At 36.5% G+C, this 19,182-nt stretch overlaps 1 protein-coding gene across 1 annotated transcript in view; it reads left to right on the top strand.

The window, feature by feature from the left end:
• LOC122814954 (homeodomain-interacting protein kinase 2-like) overlaps positions 1–19,182 on the top strand; it is a 176,793-nt gene that overhangs the window by 55,693 nt on the left and 101,918 nt on the right. The window contains exons 3-5 of the mRNA XM_044087213.1: positions 8,139–8,262; positions 14,285–14,401; positions 18,665–18,751. Of these exons, the coding sequence (XP_043943148.1) occupies positions 8,139–8,262; positions 14,285–14,401; positions 18,665–18,751 (328 nt within the window). The remainder of the gene's footprint in view (positions 1–8,138; positions 8,263–14,284; positions 14,402–18,664; positions 18,752–19,182) is intronic.

The raw sequence follows: 19,182 nt of genomic DNA, 5'->3' as shown, positions 1-19,182 counted from the left end.
CAAAATGAACTGGCACCTCACCTATGAGTCATGTTTAATCATAGCCTCACCTCAGGCTTTGTGCCCACAGAGTGGCGCACAGCCACAGTCATCCCACTCCACAAGGGGAATCCACTTTGGATCCTGGGAACTACCGTCCCATCAGTCTGATGAGCCTGATCTGCAAGGCCATGGAACATATTATCATGGAACTTATAAACAAAGACATTGGCAAGGCCATGGAACTTATAAACAAAGACATTGGCAACCTTCAAACACTGGACCCCACCCAGTTTGGGTTTGTGAAGGGCCGATCTTGCCTCCTGAACCTGATCAAATTCTTCTAATCAGTCTCCAGAGCCATGGACATGGGTAAGGGGGTTCACATAGCCTACTTGGACCTTTCCAAGGCTTTCAACACTATCCCCACTCTGGAATCATAGATAAACTTATTAAGATGGGCATTAATCCCTGAGTCACTCAATGGGTTGCAAACTGGCTTACTGACAGTACATACACTGTAAAAGTAGCCAACTCCAAATCCATCTCCAGATAAGTGACAAGTAGTGTACCGCAGGGTTCTGTCCTGGGACCACTGTTGTTTGGCATTTACCTCTCTGAAGTACAGGCCAACACTAAGGGACTCTGGCTTACAGAGTTCGCAGATGACTGCAAGCTGGGAGCCATTACTGAAGCCCCAAATTATGTGGATATACTACAAAAGGGCCTTACTGAAACAGATGCCTGGTACCAGAGCCATGGGCTCAAGCTAAATGCCAAAAAATGTATAGCTGTCCCTTTTGGGAAAAAACACATTTCTGTGAACTGCCACATAGGTGGCAGTACACTAAACATCGAAAGTGTGATAAGAGACCTGGGGACACAGGTGGACAGTGGTCTCACCTTTGATAACCACATAGCCACAACAGTTAGAAAATCCTTCTACATGGCACACCTCATCACTAAGGGCTTTTCATCGAGAAAAAGGGAGGTCATTGTTCCACTGTACTTATCCCTCATTAAACCCATATAATACAATGCCCCATTTGGTATGTACCTCACAAAACATCTGCAACAACTAGAAAGGCTGCAGAAATACCTCACAAAAGGAATCATAGGCCTAAAGCAGATGCCTTATGCTGACCGTTTAAAGAAACTCCAGCTATACTCTGTCGCATATCACCTACTCAGAGGCAATCTCTGCCTAACATACAAGGCCATGTCAAACCCTGAGTTTCTGGACATGCTACACTTAAAGAAATCCCAATCACTCTGAGCAACATGCTCCAGGGATCTTAACCTTGTCATCACGATGAATAGAACATGCTGGAGGGACAGGTTCCTGACCCAGAGACTCCCCATACTCTGGAATAGCCTGCCCATACATCTCAGGCAGAGTGCCTCAATGGCCCTCTTCAACAGGAAACTTGACGATTGGATGGGAGATAGGAAATTCACCCCGGGAATCACATCAGTAGCCCTGCTAGACAGGGGTCCAAGAAAGTAAATATTTGTGGGAAGCAATAGTCAGGGAATCGTTATGACTAGGCTTGTATAGGCCCTAGGGCTGAAAGCCTAGTACCTACCTACCTATAAACCTATTATCCCATAAAACTAACTTAGCCATAGAAAGATTAAAAATAAGCTCTTATGCTACGTCTCCAAAACATCTGCATAATCTATCTATGGAAGTTAAAATGCAATCAAAAACTAATAATATTGATAGCATATTACATGAAGGAAGAAGGAAGATTGTCTCAGACATAGGTGACATTTTAGATGCTTTTAAATATCATTATGCAGAATACCATAAAGGTGAAATAAGTATAAATGAAATTTGCAACCTAGATAATATAACCCCCAACATTAAAAAATCTCTGAAGAGCTAAGGCTGGAGTTGCAAAAACCAATAACACAGAAAGAAATTTTAGACAGGATCAAAGAAAGTAAATCTAACAAGGCACCAGGGATAGATGGTTTAATTATAGAAATGTATAGCTTATTTCCCAATTCTATAACTTCTCTCCTACATAAAACCTTTCTTGAAGTCCAATCATTAGCAATAATTCCCCCTTCATGGAGATATTCTTTAATTACCCCTGTCTTAAAAGAAAGTAAAGACCCTAAATATTGCAATTCTTATAGATCAATATATTTGCTTAATAATGATTATAAAATCTTTATGTCAATTATAGTTAATAGAATGAAAGTCCCACTGTTCAATATAATTAATAAAGATCAAATGGGTTTTATATATAATAGACAAACACAGGACAATATCAAAAGGATATTAACATTAACTGATTATTTAAATAGAGAAAATCAAGAAGCATTGATCGTTGGTTTAGATATAGAAAAGGCCTTTGATTCTTTAAACTGGGATTACCTAGTTAAAGTTTTGAATATATTTGATTTTTCTCTCTCTTTTATCACATTTATAAAGAAAGTTTATGAGAATAACTTAACATTTTTTAAAATAGGCCGTTTTACATCTGAAGCCATACAGATCACTAGAGGCACTAGGCAAGGATGTCCCATGTTGCCTGTCTTGTTTGCATTCACTATAGAAATCCTTGCAATTCTAATACATAGCAATTCAAAAATAAGAGGGATAGATGTATATGATCAATATAGTTCCAAAATAATGTTTGCTGGTGATGTGCTTCTCACTTTACCTAACTCTAAAGAAGTATTTCATGAAGTAGATTTACTAATAGGAAACTTTCAAAAACTATCGGGTCTCTACTTTAATAGATCAAAATCAAAGTTCCTGTTGTTAAATAAAAAACAGGAGGTACAAGTATCTGTAAATTATATTATTGGTAAGCAAGTTCCAACCTTGGACTATGTGGGGATTGTATTTTGTAAGAATATGGTAGAGATTCTAAATATCAATTATTCAAACATTATAGAATCAATTAAAACATTGGTAAATAAATGGAACAATATGTTTATAACAGTTGAAGACAGACTGCAGTTGATAAAAATGGTCTTACTACCTAAAGTAATATATGCAGCCCAGGCTCTTATATTATTACCAGAAAAAAAGATTTCTAAAAGAAATTACATCAAAATTCTTAAAGTTCTTATGGTATCCAAAGAAAAATAAAATGGCATATTCTCATCATATTAGACATTAATAACAAGGGTGGTTAACATTTCTGGACACTGAAACATACATAAGGGCTTCTACACTTAAAATTGCAATAGATTGGGTAAATCCTAAATATTCTCCTAATTGGAAATGGTTACATTCCATAATATTAAGGAATGAAAATGCTTTATCAAAAAAACTTACAGTTATAGATAAAGATAATAGAATGTGGTACTGTTTGAGTATGAATGTATAATATAATATAGCAAAACCAACCACATTAAACCTAATAAACCATATTTTGGCACCTTTAGGAAATTTGTCAATATGAATATAGAAATAAAACGTTGGTTTACATTATTAACTCCATTCAGTACTACAAGAAATTTCCCTAATAACGTACATAGAGAGATTTTTACTTCATAGGGAAATAAGAACTTAATATGCTGGTTTCATTGTATAAAAAACAAGAAGTCTTGGAAACACAACATTTAATTGCAGCCTATGGACAAACACCTAATGACTGGCTAATGTTGCAGAGTGTTTTAACATATTCTAAGGATCTATGTACAATAGTAAACAATTCATCATTTAAAAGTACCCCTAAATTTATATCTTGGTTGTTTGAAATTATCTATAACAACACTAATACAAAAAAGAGTTATCATACTTATATAATGTATTCATTGCTTATAGAACAGCTCCTAAAGTATCCTATTGGCAATATTTAACTAAAGGTATACAGACTCCCCTATCAATAGACAATAAGGCAAATATCTTACTCTCAGTTAAATTAACATCTCATTCACAATATTGGAGAATATTTTAATGGAAATATCTATATGGATCCTTCTTAACACCTGAGAAAATTTCAAAGATAAACACCTCAAGTAATAATGTATGCTGGAGATGCCAAGAATCAGCAAATGCAGACTGGTCCCATGTTTTTATGACTGTGTTAGTATTAGAACATATTGGAATGAGATTAATAATTTTTTACAAGCTCTTTAAACAGATACATTTATTTTGACAAAATCTCTAATTTTACTGCATGTAATCAATAATCTTCACGTGAAGAAATTGGATTTGTATTTAATATGGACTATAGTAGCAATATCTAGAAAATGTATAACCAGAAGATGGAAATCCAACACAGTGCCCACCATGGAAGAATTTTTATGTCTACTGAAGAAGTCTGTTTTAATGGAGATCAAAACTAAAGAAGTGAGAATACATCCCAAGCCATTAGTCAACAACCCATGGAGAAAAGTTTTGACATTGATTGACGCCTTGCAATTGGAATCAGACTCTTCCTGATAATTTAAATATAAAGTATCAACATCATTGTTTTTATATAGATCTGTTGTTATCTTAATCTGTCAGGCTAAATGTAAATATTGCATATAGTTGAATATTTATTAATTCTAAACAATCATTATTATGTTTTAAATCAAAATAAAAAATTATTTGAGTAAAAAAAAAAAAGATTCTAATGAAGTTGTAGGATTTGGCCTGAACAGTGACTACCATCTGATCAGAATATTACTCAGGTCACTAAGTCCAGTAGTAAACAAATAATTAAATGTGTTTGCTATTTTACAGGTAACCTCTGCAGATTTCATCTTTTCTTTCTGCAGTTCATTTATAGGTAGTTAATTTGATAATTTTTCTTTTGATGTGCCAGATAATATGGCTTCCCCATGCTTAATTGCTGCAAATGATTTGCGCTTCTAATATTGTGACAGGAATGGTCCACTTTATTCAGTTACAGTATGATTAATGTTCAAGGAATTAGTATCCTTTATACTGCAATAATTGCCTTTACTTCATATGTATATAATCTTATTATCAAATTAATGTGCAAATGTAATGTATATTACTTGATGTCTGTTCATGTATATTGCTGAATGTCTCTTTAAAAATGTTTGTAATATGTTGGAGTTTTTCTCCCTGGGCCTCTCCTGAAAAGGAGTTTTTGATTAAAACCAGCCAGACAAACCTGGCAATAAAAGCAAAATAAATAAAATAAAAATAAACAGCTTTTTAAGCTGCTCTCTCTTTCTCTCTCTCTCTCTCTCTCTCTCTCTCTATATATATATATATATATATGGGTCTACTTTGATTCACTGAAAGCTCATTTCACTGAATTTCAAAACACTCACACCAAATCGCTGAAAGATCAAATCACTGAAAACTCATTTCACTGAATCACATTTTACTGAAAGTAAGTACTGTTGGGCAAATAAAACGTATATGCCTTTTCCCCCACAGTAGTGCGATCCTGGAGTTAGTATATATAGTTAGGGGGGTGTGGGGGGCCTGCATAAACGTGATTAATGTTGTTTTTTTTTAAGTTTGTTATTTTTTTTATTAATGTTTCACGAAAGTGCATTTTTGGTGAAAAGCACTACTGCGAAAGTATGCACTAGCTTTTGTGTTTTGGTAAATAGAGATTTTGGTAAATAGTCATAGATCCATATATATATATATATATATATATATATATATATATATATATATATATATATATATATATATATATATATATATTTGGGTATACTTCTAAATTTTGAAGTTTCAAAACTTTGAATTTCTTATGGTCGAGATCATAAGATCGAAGTTTAGAAACTTTGAACTGTTTAAATGGAGATTGCTGTACAATGCAGAACTGTATATTTATTGCTTTCCTCACTGTAGTGCAATCTCAGAGTCAGTATATTTAATTAGCAGGGGGTTTGGAGGGATGCAGGGGGGCTTGGCCGCCTGCAAAAACGTAAAAAAAGGGGTTTTTTTTGTTTTTATTTATTTTTTATTAACATTTTGAAGTTTCAAAACTTCAAAATTTAGAAGTAGACTCATTTATATATATATATATATATATATATATATATATATATATATATATATGTGTGTGTGTGTGTGTGTGTGTGTGTGTGTGTGTGTGTGTGTGTATATATATATATATATATATATATATATATATATATATTTATATATGGGTCTATGTCAGATGATCGACTTTTCAGAAACTCAAAAAAAATGAAGAAACCATATGATTGAGTTTCTGAAAACTAGTTCATAAAAAAAAACATAAAAATCCACTTTTTTACATTTTTGCAAGGGAGGCAAGCCCCCCTGTATTCCCCCATGTGGGGAGCTGCAACCCCTGCACCGCCTGCAAATTATATACACCAACTCTGAGAATTTTCCTGTCCTCACTGTACTGCGATCTCCATTCAAAAGCTTTGATTTTTCAAAAACCCGATCATATGGTCTCGACCATATGGAGTTTCAGTTTCTGAAAACTCAGCCAACTGATAGGGATCCAGATATATACATATATATATATATATATATATATATATATATATATATATGGGTCTACTTTTTCTTATCAAAAGATCATGCTTTCAAAAAGAAAAAGTATGACTCCATTTACGAGAAAATGCACTTAAACGAAAGTGCACTTTCGCAGCTACCAGTTCACCGAACCGGTAATATTAAAAAAAAGGAAAAAAAGCACTGCAGCACCAAAGCATGGTACAGTGGGGATAATATACCTGTTTCCCCACTGTACTGCGATCTCAGAGTTAGTATATATAATGTAGCGGGGGTGGGGGCCTCAGCCCCCCCAAATGGGCAGTGCAGGGGGGCTTGACCCCCCCCTGCAAAAATGCCTTTGCTTTTTTTTTTTTTTATTACCGGGTCGGTGAACCGGTAGTTGTGAAAGTGCACTTTCGTTTAAGTGCACTTTCGCATAAGTGGAGTCGTACTTTTTCTTTTGGAAAGCATGAGCTTTTGATAAGAAAAAGTAGACATATATATATATATATATATATATATATATATATATATATATATATATATATATATATATAAAATGGAAGATGATCCCTTGCCTAAATATCAGCAAAACCAGGCCAGTAGTTTATTATCCACAAGTGAATCAGATATTTTGTGCCTATGTATTTTGGAAACAAGGGAATTAATCAGGTTATCATAGGTAAACTTATAGTTTAACTTAATAGTTGGTTAACTACATCCATCTTTGAGTGAAGTCTAGTAGATATAGAAATGAGAACCCCCATGTTTATTGAGATTTCATCTGGGGAGTTTTTCAGGTTAACCAGTAGTTGTTGATGTGTGATATGGATATTAATGTTTTGCTCAGACAAGACAGGCTTCTCAGTTTTCCCAGATAGTGGTGCAAACATGATTTCTGACATGGCTGACAGAGGATAAAGAGCTGCCAGCTCATTCATCCTTGACAGCTGTGGCTTGCCACACAGGTGACACTTAACAGGAGTGCTAGGTGTTCACCCATTTGAGTTCTGAGCCAACCAAACTCAAGCTATTATAATGTATTCAGACTAAGTAGTCAAGGGTAAACTAATATGTGGAAATACCCTTTCCTTCATGAGGTAGCACTTGTAGGCTCAGAAAACCCACTGAGGGGGAAGGGATTTTCCCACAGAGAGAAGGTATACTGCCCCACTATGACCACCAAACTGGCTTGCTTCCTACCACCCAACTCTCACTGGGGAATGGAAGGCTGATCATGACTCTCATGCAAGAACTAATGGGTTATAGTACTGTCACCTTGTGAATACTGGGTTCCTACTAAATTGAAAATAATGGGACTAATCAGGGAAAGGTGGAGGGACCATCAACCAAATTCTTGAGGAGAGTACAAAACAATTCACTTTTGTCATCTGAAAGAAACGGCAGTAGCAGATCGTTCGTTGATACTCATTTAAAGATATGATTGTTCTGCATGTTATGCATTAAATTAATAATCTTATTTGCAAAGTTTGTTTTGTGCTTGGTGTATGTGGAATTAATGCTGACTGCACAAATGAGGTGCAGTTTTGACATTTACTGAAGAGTTGAACTTAGCTGGAACTGTACTGGTCATTTTCTGATTTGATCTCTTACTTTTAGCTAGAGCCCAACAAAGTAATGTTCCATTGTTTTTTGATTTTTTTGGAAAACTTAAGTGAAATAAGAGTTAACTACGTCCTGAGTAGATGTCCTGATTCACCCTACTACTTTTTATCTGTTGCAGAGCTCCAGAAATGATGCTCGGCTTGCCACTTTCTGAAGCATTTGATATGTGGTCACTTGGATGTGTCCTTGCAGAACTTTTCTTAGGTGTTCCCTTGTACCCTGGTGATTCAGATTATGAGCAGGTAAGTTTATGCATAGATGTAAAGCATGTATTAGTTGTATTTCAGTGTCTTTCTTGAACTAAGTCAGTAAGTGTTACATTTGCATAACTATACATGTTTTATTTCAAGTGTTGCTTTTTTAAATTACAATTTCTTTGAACACCATTGCAACCTTGTAGTACACTATGTGACTACCTACTTGTTAACAGATAAGTAAATGAGTGTCCATATTATTGAGTTTTCATTTTTTTTGTCTCCTGCCTTTGCAAGTCTAGATCTTCCTTGATAGAAGCTTCTTGGTTGGTAACCTAGAGAAAAATTCAAAAAACATTCAGGATACTGCATTGCATATTCTAATAAGACAAGCTTTGCTGCAATAAATATGTATCCTAATATTTCTGCCCAAGTGTTTACTTTGCATCAGCCTTTTTTGAAATGTTCTGATTGTTCAGAGAGTGTAGAAAAATAAAAGTGTATCTTTGTTGGATAAGAAAAAAGATGCCTTAAACTAAAGACACATGTAATTTATTAAATAAAACATCTTCAACAGTGCATTTATTTAACTGCAACCAAACTGAAATGTTTTACAAGGCCAGTTAAGAGAGATGCAGAAGAGTTCGGGTTAGAAATGCTCAATCCATAATCAATAAACCACTGACTCATTCCTTATGCTCTTGTTTTGGGACACCTTAAATACTTGAAGGATAACCAAACTACAAGTTACATAAACTAGAATGAGGAACCCTGTTATACAAGTACATATATAACTATGACCTCTGATATGTAAATGTTAACAGTGTAGTCCTAGTTCCAAGGGGTGATGTTTATACCCAAGACCAGTCTCCTTCATCTGTGAAGGCCCATGTGCTGGTATTAGCACTCCTTCAGTTGCCGTACTAATGGTGTTTGTTCCTGGATTACATTTTGAGCCTTTCCATGACAGACCTCTTGCACCCATCTCTTAAATGGCATTGTAATGATTCTGTTTCATTGTGATGAAATAAACTAATGGCTGCAGCCATTTCACCCAATAAGCTATGCATCCTTGCTTATTTCAGGTAATTGCATGCTTTTCATACAGTTTGCGATTTTAAAGGGCTCACGAGTTCACAGCTAACCAGATTTTTTTGATGGTACAAAAATAAGAGTACACAAGAGAGAGAAGCAGACATAGAATAACAGAGTAAGACAAATTAGGTAAAGGATTGCCACCAGTGTCATAAAAAAACCTGTGCAACTGATTAACAGCTTAGAAACTGGTTTATTTCCTTACTGTTTTGCCTAAAATAAAATGAGAGGGGCAACGAAAATGAGAGTAGAGTCTTTGCGAAATCTTGCATCTCATCACTGCAGAGCTAGAGCTGATGCTGAGGATTTGGATAACTTAGGTTCATAGGTTAGTGCTAGGCTATCGGCCCTAGGGCTTATACAAGCCTAGCCCTAACAATTCCCTGGCTATTTCTTCCCACACTTTTTACTTCCCTGGACTCCTGTCTAGCAGGGTGACTGACATGATCCCCGGGGTGAATTTCCTCTCTCCTATCCAATCATCAAGATTCCTTTTGAAGAGGGCCAAAGAGGTGCTCTGCTTGACATGTATGGGCAGTCTATTCCAGAGTCTGGGGAATCCCTGGGTCAATAACCTATCCCTCCAGCATGTTTTTGTTTATTGTGATGACAAGGTTTAGATCCCTGGAGTGTGTGGCTCTGATGGATTGGGATTTCTTTAAGTGTAGTATGTCCAACAACTCTGGGTTTGACATGGCCTTGTATGTTAAGCAGAGATCCCCTCTGAGTAGATGATATGCGACAGAGTATAGCTGGAGTTTTTTAAGGCAGTCAGCATAGGGCATCTGCTTTAGGCCTGTGATTCTTTTAGTGAGGTATTTCTGTGGCCTTTCCAGTTGTTGCAGATGTCTTGAGAGGTACATACCAAACGGGGCGTTGTATTTTATAATGGGTCTAATGAAGGATGAGTACAGTGGGACAATGACCTCCTTTTTCCTGGATGAAAAGCCCTTAGTGATGAGGTGTGCCATGTAGAAGGATTTTCTAACTGTTGTGGCTATGTGGTTATCAAAGGTGAGACCACTGTCCACCTGTGTCCCTTAAGTCTCTTATCACACTTTCAGTGTTTAGTGTACTGCCACCTATGTGGTAATTCATGGGTACATGTCTTATCCCAAAGGGGATAACTATACATTTCTTGGCATTGAGCTTGAGCCCATGGCTCTGGCACCAAACATCTGTTTCTGTAAGGCCCTTTTGTAGAGTATCCACTTCATTTGGGGATTCAATAATGACTCCAAGTTTCCAGTCATCTGCTAACTTTGTTAGCCAGAGTCCCTTAATGTTGGTCTGTACTTCAGAGAAGTAGATGCAGAACAAGAGTAGTCCCAGGATTGTACCCTGAGGTACTCAACTTGTCACTTCTCTGGAGCTGGATTTGGAGTTGGCTACTTTTACAGTGTGGGTTCTGTCAGTAAGCCAGCTGGCAACCCATCAAGTGACGTAGGGATTAATGCCCAGCTTAGTAAGTCTATCTATGATTCCAGAGTGGGGGATGGTGTCAGAGGCCTTGGCGAGGTCCAGATAGGCTGTGTTGACCACCTTACCCTCGTCCACGACTCTGGAGACTGATTCGAAGCAGTCAATCAGGTTCAGGAGACAAGATCGGCCCTTCATGAACCCAAACTGGGTGGGGTCCAGTGTTTGAAGGTTGTCAATGTCTTTGTTTATAAGTTCCATGATAATACGTTCCATGGCCTTGCAGATTAGGCTTGTCAGACTGATGGGGCAGTAGTTCTCGGGATCCAAGGTGGATCCCCCCTTGTGGAGTGGGATAACTGTAGCTGTGCGCCACTCAGTGGGCATGAAGCTTGAGGTGAGGCTATTATTAAACATGACACTTAGGTGAGGTGCCAGTTCATTTTGTAGTTCATGTAGTACACAGCCCGGGATGTCATCTGGTACCATGGATGCTGTATTCTTAGCTTTGGAGAGTGTGTTTTTTTAGCTGTGTGGCCATTATTACTGGAATTTGGAAATCTTCCAGTATTGAGGTGGGCCATTTAGGGGGGTGAGAGGGGGGGAAGTTGGCACTGAATTGATCTGCCAGGATATTGGCAATATCCTTGGGATCAGTATATTTAATGTCATTCTGTTGTAGTTCAGAGCAGATCTGAGCATTGCCATTTAGATTCTTCACATAGTTATAGAATGCCTTGTGGTTGTCTTTGGAATCTTTGGCAATTTTCTTTTCATAACTAGCTTTGGAGGATTTTATGAGGGATCTCAGCTTCTTACTGAGGCTTGTAAGGGAGTTTTTTGCATCCTGGGATTTTCCTCTTTTCTGCAACATTTTCTTCCTCAGTAGTGTCTAGAATAATTGCTGTTGCTCCTATTGGATAAGGATAAGGGGAAAGGAAGGCAGTTGCATTTTCTGGATAAAAGTAGTTAACTGAAAAGTGGTATCCACAGAAAGGGTGTGGCAAAGGGGACAGCTGCCTCTAGTACAGAGCTGTATGATGTACTAAACACATTGACAATTTCTAATCTGCCACTGCAGTGATTGTGTAATGCCAGCTTGTAAACTAAAGACAACAGTGAATTATTATGTATCAATGTAAAAACTCATTTAGGAGAAACAAGTAACATGACAATTTACAATCTGTCATTAAGCAATCACACTTGCCCAGAAGACAACAAGTGAGAAGGGGAACCAAGCAGGTGAGATGTCCAAATCACCAAACTCCACTGTTATAGTTCTGAGTCAGAGGGAAGGTTTTTGGCCAGTTTATCATCCTGTTTGAACTACCTAGGAGAAACAAACAGGGATTCAAATTCTACCTGTTATTATTTGGTCTTTATCTGGAACCCTCATGCAAGGTGTTTGAATGATTTGGTCTACAAGGACATTGGTAGTCTACCTTGGTTGACAAATGCATCCAAACATAAATAAAAGCATGAGATGAAATTGTTCCCTGATGACTTATTAGCATATGTGACAATTTAAGGGAGGAAGAGACCTTCAGAGACTATTTGAGATGCTTGAGTGCTTTGGGAGGCAATCCACTACTGCGTAAACGAGACAAAAAATTTAGCCCTTGGTTTAGCTTTTCATCTCTTACCATATTTGTGCTTCTGTCATTCCCTCATCTTTGGAAAAATAAAACTTTTAAATACTTATGAATGACACTTGTTACCTCTCTATATAGGACAGTTCAGATCACAATATTCAGATCTGCTGAAGTAATGTAAGGTCAGTTTGTATAAATGAAGCCCCCCCATGATCTCTTCCAGAGAATATAGATAGTCCAGATGCTCATATTGCTACTGTTATTGTATAGATTCTAAATAATTCCATTTGAACCCCCTTCAGAATTTTTTAGAGGTTTTAAAAGTGCATCTTTGCCATTCATATTGGATAAAAGGAAAGGAAGGACAGGTTGTGATAAATTGATTTTGCTCTTGGGAATGGAACTGTTAGGATTACCATATGCTGACCTTTATTTTAAGTCAGCTTAACTAAGGTTGGCTTACGTCTGGCAAACTGACAAATATAGGACTCATTGGAAGACTTTGCTCATGTGCTGGAGGTTTCAAGAGGCAAATTAGCAGAGGCAGATGTTTGCCACTGGTGTGGACACTAGGGTCAGTCAACCCCAATAGGAGCAACAGCAATTATTCTAGACACTACTGAGCCGTTACAGTAAATAGCCCTAAGAGGCTTTTATATGGGACAGAATGGAATAGGTAGGGGTTTAAGGAGGTAGTTACAATGAATCCATGCTCTTAAATACTGGGAGAAAATGTTGCAAGGAGATTCTCATATCTTGAATTTAGTGCAAGAGGAAGTTCAGTGTCACACAAGGTGATGTATTGTGTTACAGCCATGGGGTAAACAAACTGGGAGATCACAACAAGATGACTAGTCTTGTACAGCGACACCAATATGGCAGGCTGTTTAGGGTGGAGCCAGGAAGGAAGAGACATCCAGAACATATTTAGTTAGCAAAATCTGTAAATAGATCATACTAACCAACAAGTTTGTATTATATAAATACGATGCAAGAAGGACACCCTACAGGTAGAAACACACTTAGACTGCTGTGGACAGGTAATTTTATATTTTTGGGATGGAAATATCTCCATGAGTATTTTTAGTCACTAAGTTTATTAATCTACATATATGCAGGACTTTCAGTGGACTGCAAAAGACTAATCTCTGGTACCAGTGGGACTTGGCTACACCTTCTTTGGGAGATACTGATTTAGAGAAATATAAACGGGCATTACTAGCCTTTCTGTATCTCTTGTGGTCAGAGAGATTTATTTACTTATTTATTTATTTACTGTATTTCATTGTACTTGAAAGATCTGCAGCAACAGAATAGATAGAGTAAGCAGGAGATAGCCTTACTGTCTTTACTGATGTTGTTGGCAAAAAAAAAAAAATCATAAACCTTCCTGTTGTAGAACATATTATACAATAATGAGGGAGAGTCTGTGGACGCTATTTCAGTGAACATTTGGAGTCAAGTTTCTTTAATGAAAACTTCCTCTGTTAACATGGCAGAATGCAGCTTGAGCCAGGATTATCTGAAAATATATCTTACATGAGAGCTCTTCCTTCATGCTGATGCTGTACCTTAATTTATGAATTTTGGGCAAGATTTATAAAAGGCAATATTGTGAGCGGAGGTGAATGTAACTCGAAGAACTTCTATATAAGCTGAAGTTAGAAATAAGTCTGCAACTATTTTGGCTAAATTAATGACAACCGGAAAAGACATGAATATTTTTTTTTAACCTTACCTCAATTGGAAATAAGTTTTATTTACTGTAAGCATTGAAGGTTTATGCTACAAGTTTTATAGGTTTTCATAGTATTATTAAGATTTTTATTTTCTTACTGTTTAGGGATATTTTCTTATATTTATTATGTTTGTTTAACAAACATAGATATGCTTAAAGAAAATATGGATGTGATGTTTTGTAAATATAATGGCACTCATCCTTTCTCTTTTTTTTTACTATGAAGATTTGGTACATTTCAAAGACACAGGGGTTGCCAGCACAGTCCTTGCTAGACACAGCAATATTTACAACATACTATTTTACAAGAGACCCTTATTTTGGATATCGATGGAAGCTAAAGGTAAGCTTTTGCTTCTTATTGTTTAAAGTAAGTTTGAAGTCTGTCACGTACTTCTGCTGGTAGATGAAATGGACATGTCTAAGCTTAAAAAAAAGTAAAAAGCCATGCAGCTGAAACACTGATTTGACTTTAAGGGTATCATTTGCATATATACCATGAGACTCTACAACAGGAGGTTTAAGGTATTACACAGTGAAGACTCTAGCTTGGCCAGGTTTTTCTTGCAGTTTTTACTGAATGGTTTGTTCATGTGACCTTTTTACCCTTTGGTTTAGATATTATTTGAGATATTTTGCAGGTTTCTTAATGTTTACAGACATCAGGCTTGATTTTAAGCTGTGTGTTTCTAAAGTATAGTAGACAATCCAATTATACTGTACTGGTGAGATCAGACAAAGATTGAAATGTGGCATTCTGCAGCTAGTGAGGTTTGGCTTTATTGGCCTAAATGTACCCATAAAGAATTAAAAATTAAAAATCCATACATATTCAGAAGCATTTAGTTGAAACACTGACATGTCCTTGAGAGGTTATTAGAATGTACCCCATGGGCTTCCATTATAGGAAGTATATAGTACTGCACAGTGAATACTCTAGCTTGGCTGGGCTTTTCTTGCAGTATATATATGGCTTGCTGCCTATTCTGGTGGGGGTATATATATATATATATATAACCATGGAGGTTAATATATATATGGGTCAGACTCTGACACACATAGATTCCAGTTGATGACTTTGATTTCATCTCCCAAGATTATGGTTTCTTGTGGGAAGTTATTGGTCAGCCAACTTAGAGTGTTTTCAAGAGTGTCTGAGTTTTTCCCGGGGGGGATATAGATCACAATAAGGTTAATACTTTTTTTAGAGTATCCAATCCACCTACAGCATGTCTTTGGGATGTGGGAGGAAACTGGAGCACCTGGAGGAAACCCACATGACCACAGGGAGGACATGCAGACTCTGCACAGAAGGCACCCCAGCCGAAGATCGAACCGGAGAACCTCTTACTGTGAGGTGACACCGCTAACCGCTGCGCCACCATGGCAGCCCTCACTGACTGACTTTCATTTCACCAAGACCAAGTCACCTAGTTTTCAAAATACTGAAAACTCATTTGACTGAATCTCATTTCACTGAATTGTAAGCCATAGACATGATGTGTGTTTCCATTCACCTGTGACTTATTTGTGATAAACATAATTTCTGTAACTTATAGTGTCAACTGTCAGAATACTGATAGTCATGTAGAAAGTAGTGTTGTAGTGTTTTTAAATGGGGGCATGTCTCTTTACATTTTTATGGGAAGTATCTAAAGTAATATGGCAGACATTTTGTGCATTCCCACCAGTAGTGGCAGCGTGTAGAGTACTGAAAGGCAAGTAAAAGGTATATGCCCTTTCCCCACCGTTGTACGATCCTGGAGTTAGTGTATATAGTTAGGGTATGTGTGTGGGGGGCACAGTCCCCCTCATTGGGGGGATGCGGTGGGCATAGCCCCCCCACTTAGTTTGGTTTTATATTGTCTGGTTTCTGTTAAAAGGGTAAGTAAGTGTTTTTTAAGTTCTGGAAAGAGGTAGTTATTAGTGTTGTCAGTATGTTTGTCTATGGGTTAACGTTTAGTCTTTTGAAATTTAGCATTGTAAGGTTTCAGTGAAATGAGATTCAGTCAAATGAGTTTTCAGCATTTTGACAAATTAGGTGATTTGGTCTCGGTGAAATGAAAGTCAGTCAAATGGGTTTTAGGTCATGTGAAGTAGACCCATATATATATATATATATATATATATATATATATATATATATATATATCATAATATATAAAATATAATATAACCAAAAATTTAAACTGGTAAAGTAAACTTAAATAAAAAAAAAAAAAAAAACTTCTTTCACCCTGGAGAAAAGAACTGAGCTGAACTGGTGTTTAGCACTTTTGTTCTTTATTAGTGTCAAGAACTTCTTCAGAAAAAAAATGTAATGAGTGAGTACATAGTGTGTGGACCACTAAATATAGTAAAGCAGCCAGTAAAAACAGCCAATAAATTCAATGATTAAGTAAAATATTGAAGCAAGCATTTTCTGCAACCCATGGTTAAAGCAATAAAATTGTAGTAAAACTGGTTAGTGCTAACAAACCAAGCATGGTGAAATTTATCATAAACAAGTTACTAGGATCAAATAGGAAGGTGCTATTCAGGGGTAAACTGAGGCTACATAGTGCCTTTTAATGTGTAGAGTAGTACTCAAACCAGTGATTAAGTCAGCACCCAGAGAAAGCTGCCATATAAGTTCATGTAGTGTTGTTGAAGTTTAATAAAAAAGTGTAACAGAAGGAACTGGTGGCAACATAAAGTGAGTAAACAAAAACCCTATTTTAATTCCTTGTCAAAAGTTATTGTTTAGTGTATTGTAATGTGGCTAGAAATTATCTGGCTGGTGAAAACAAAGTGGAGACAAAAACAATGTTAGTCTGGAGGTTAAAATAAAATAAAATAAAATAAGGGAAAGATAGGCCTTACATAGCACTGAATTAAAAAGACATTAAGAATCAGTGTGTATACATTCATATATTACAGATGATGTACCTGATCTGTTGGGGAACATTACTTGTGTTAAAAGCAATAACTCTGAAAACAAAAAAACAGAAAAGAAACTGTTGAATGCTAAAAAGACACAATCTTCTGGTGTATCAGGTACAAGTCACCATAGTAAAATGCAGACTCTAAACACAACGAGAATGCTGTGATTATAAAAACAAATGTTTCCTGGATCTACTGGCAAAAGGCAAAAGCCTGTCATGAAATTATTAAGAACTAATGAATGAGCCAAGGTGGAATACAGATCACTTCAGAAGACAGACAAATTAGTAAGTGGCTGTTCAGGGGTTACGTGAGCCAATGCAGTGCACGATTAATGTTCAAAGTTTCATTCAAACCAGGGTAAAATTCCACTCCAAGAAAAAGCTGCCACTTAAGTTCTCGTACCTCAAGTCGAGTGTCAGTATCCCCCAAAAAAGTAAGCACCTGTTCAATTACAAAAAAAACAAAATTTTGGGAATTGGTGGCAAAACAAACTGTTTACCAATATATATATGTGTATATATATATATATATATATATATATATATATATATATATATATATATATATATATACAGTAACAGATCAGGTCTTCAGTCCATTTTTGGTTGAGTCAAGACTCATTAAATCACAATTTGCCAAGTCCCAATCTTTTGAACTGATGAAGAAGGGAGAACAGGACTTAATACCCCTGCACACTCATGTTAAAGCCTGTTCTGGTGTTGTGATATTTAGTAAATCAATAGTATTGGTCAACTTATGCACGAACTGAAAAATGCTGATATATGCAAAAGTAAAAAAAAAATGTGAAGACGTATCCACTACACATTTTGTTTTTATTCATTATCCTAAGCTGTAGTGTTGTGAGGAAAATTATTTGCCTGCCACATATGTGTGACATTTGTGAGCTGCAAAAATCACCGGACGGCATTACATTGAAAGTGCCGTTCAGTGAAACTCTGCAGCACCCCACACCCCCTGCTAATTATATATACTAACTCTGAGATCACAATTGCACTACAGTGGGGAAAGGGCAAATTTCCTGATCCCTACAATAATGCAGTCTTACTTGTATGACTGATGAAACGTGCCATTCGATGTTTTTTCCGTTCGATGACTGAACATAGACCTGATTTTGCCTGAATTTTACAAAACTAAAATATATAGAAAATGGTATCCCTGGCAGTACTACACCCTTAATCAGGAACTCCTCACATCAGTACATAAGGAAGAATTCCAGTAAGGAGATATTTAAGGCATTCATAATGGATAGCCTCTTGTGAATCTTCTTATGTAGATTAGATATGGTATCACTTCGCTGCAGTTTGCTTTAACTTTTCTGCTCTTTCAGCTTTCCCAGGAACATACATCACAATTACTACTCAGCTTTCTCCCTGGTTGGTATACTAGTGGCGGAGGTTTCTAAGCCAAACAAAAGGCATTGCTTTTGGTAGCTGAAAGCTATTCCAGTGGACAACACCAATGCCTCAAACACGACTTGCAAAAGCAGGCACATTATCAATATATTAGTCAACTTCTGTTTGTTTCATTTATATTGAAAGAAACTATATCTAAATTAAATAAAAAAACATGGTTGCAAACCATTTTAGGAATAAAGAGTTAAAAAAAGACTGTGCAGCTATGGAGCAGAGGAAAATAATAATAAAATGTTCTCCTTCCTCAGACACCAAGAAAAATTAAAGAAGAGACAGGAATGACAACAAAGGAGAGAAGAATATATATTTGTAGCTCCTTGGATGCTATAGAGCAGGTACATTTTTTCTTTTGTCTTTGAACTTCTTTCAGCATAAGTGGACAAAAGGGTAACTATACACTGTCTTAAGCTGTAAATATTCAGACTGCAGCATAGCTTACCTGGTTGAGGCCTTGCAACTCTCTTTGCTGACAAAAGCCTAAAAGCATGCACAGCAGTGGTTAATTCTTTTGTGTTAAAGCCACAGGTCAGGTTTATGTTAGATGGTGGTTATAACAATAATGGTAGACTATGTCCCGTTTTGTTTTTGTTTCGTCCCTCCTACAAGACCTTGTCCAGTAGCATCTGGCTGCTGATACTAAAACACTGGTGAGAGGCTACATTTCGCAGTTGCTCTGCTGCCACATTCATAGTCAATAGTTCAGGTGTACTTCTAGTTCTTTAAAATCATGTGATTTTAAGAATATGACAGTTACAGCCTAAAATGT

This window comes from Protopterus annectens, chromosome 11.part0, assembly GCF_019279795.1.
Source record: "Protopterus annectens isolate FY-2018-M chromosome 11.part0, PAN1.0, whole genome shotgun sequence".
Lineage (NCBI taxonomy): Eukaryota > Metazoa > Chordata > Ceratodontiformes > Protopteridae > Protopterus > Protopterus annectens.
This window is presented reverse-complemented; position numbering and strand designations above follow the sequence as displayed.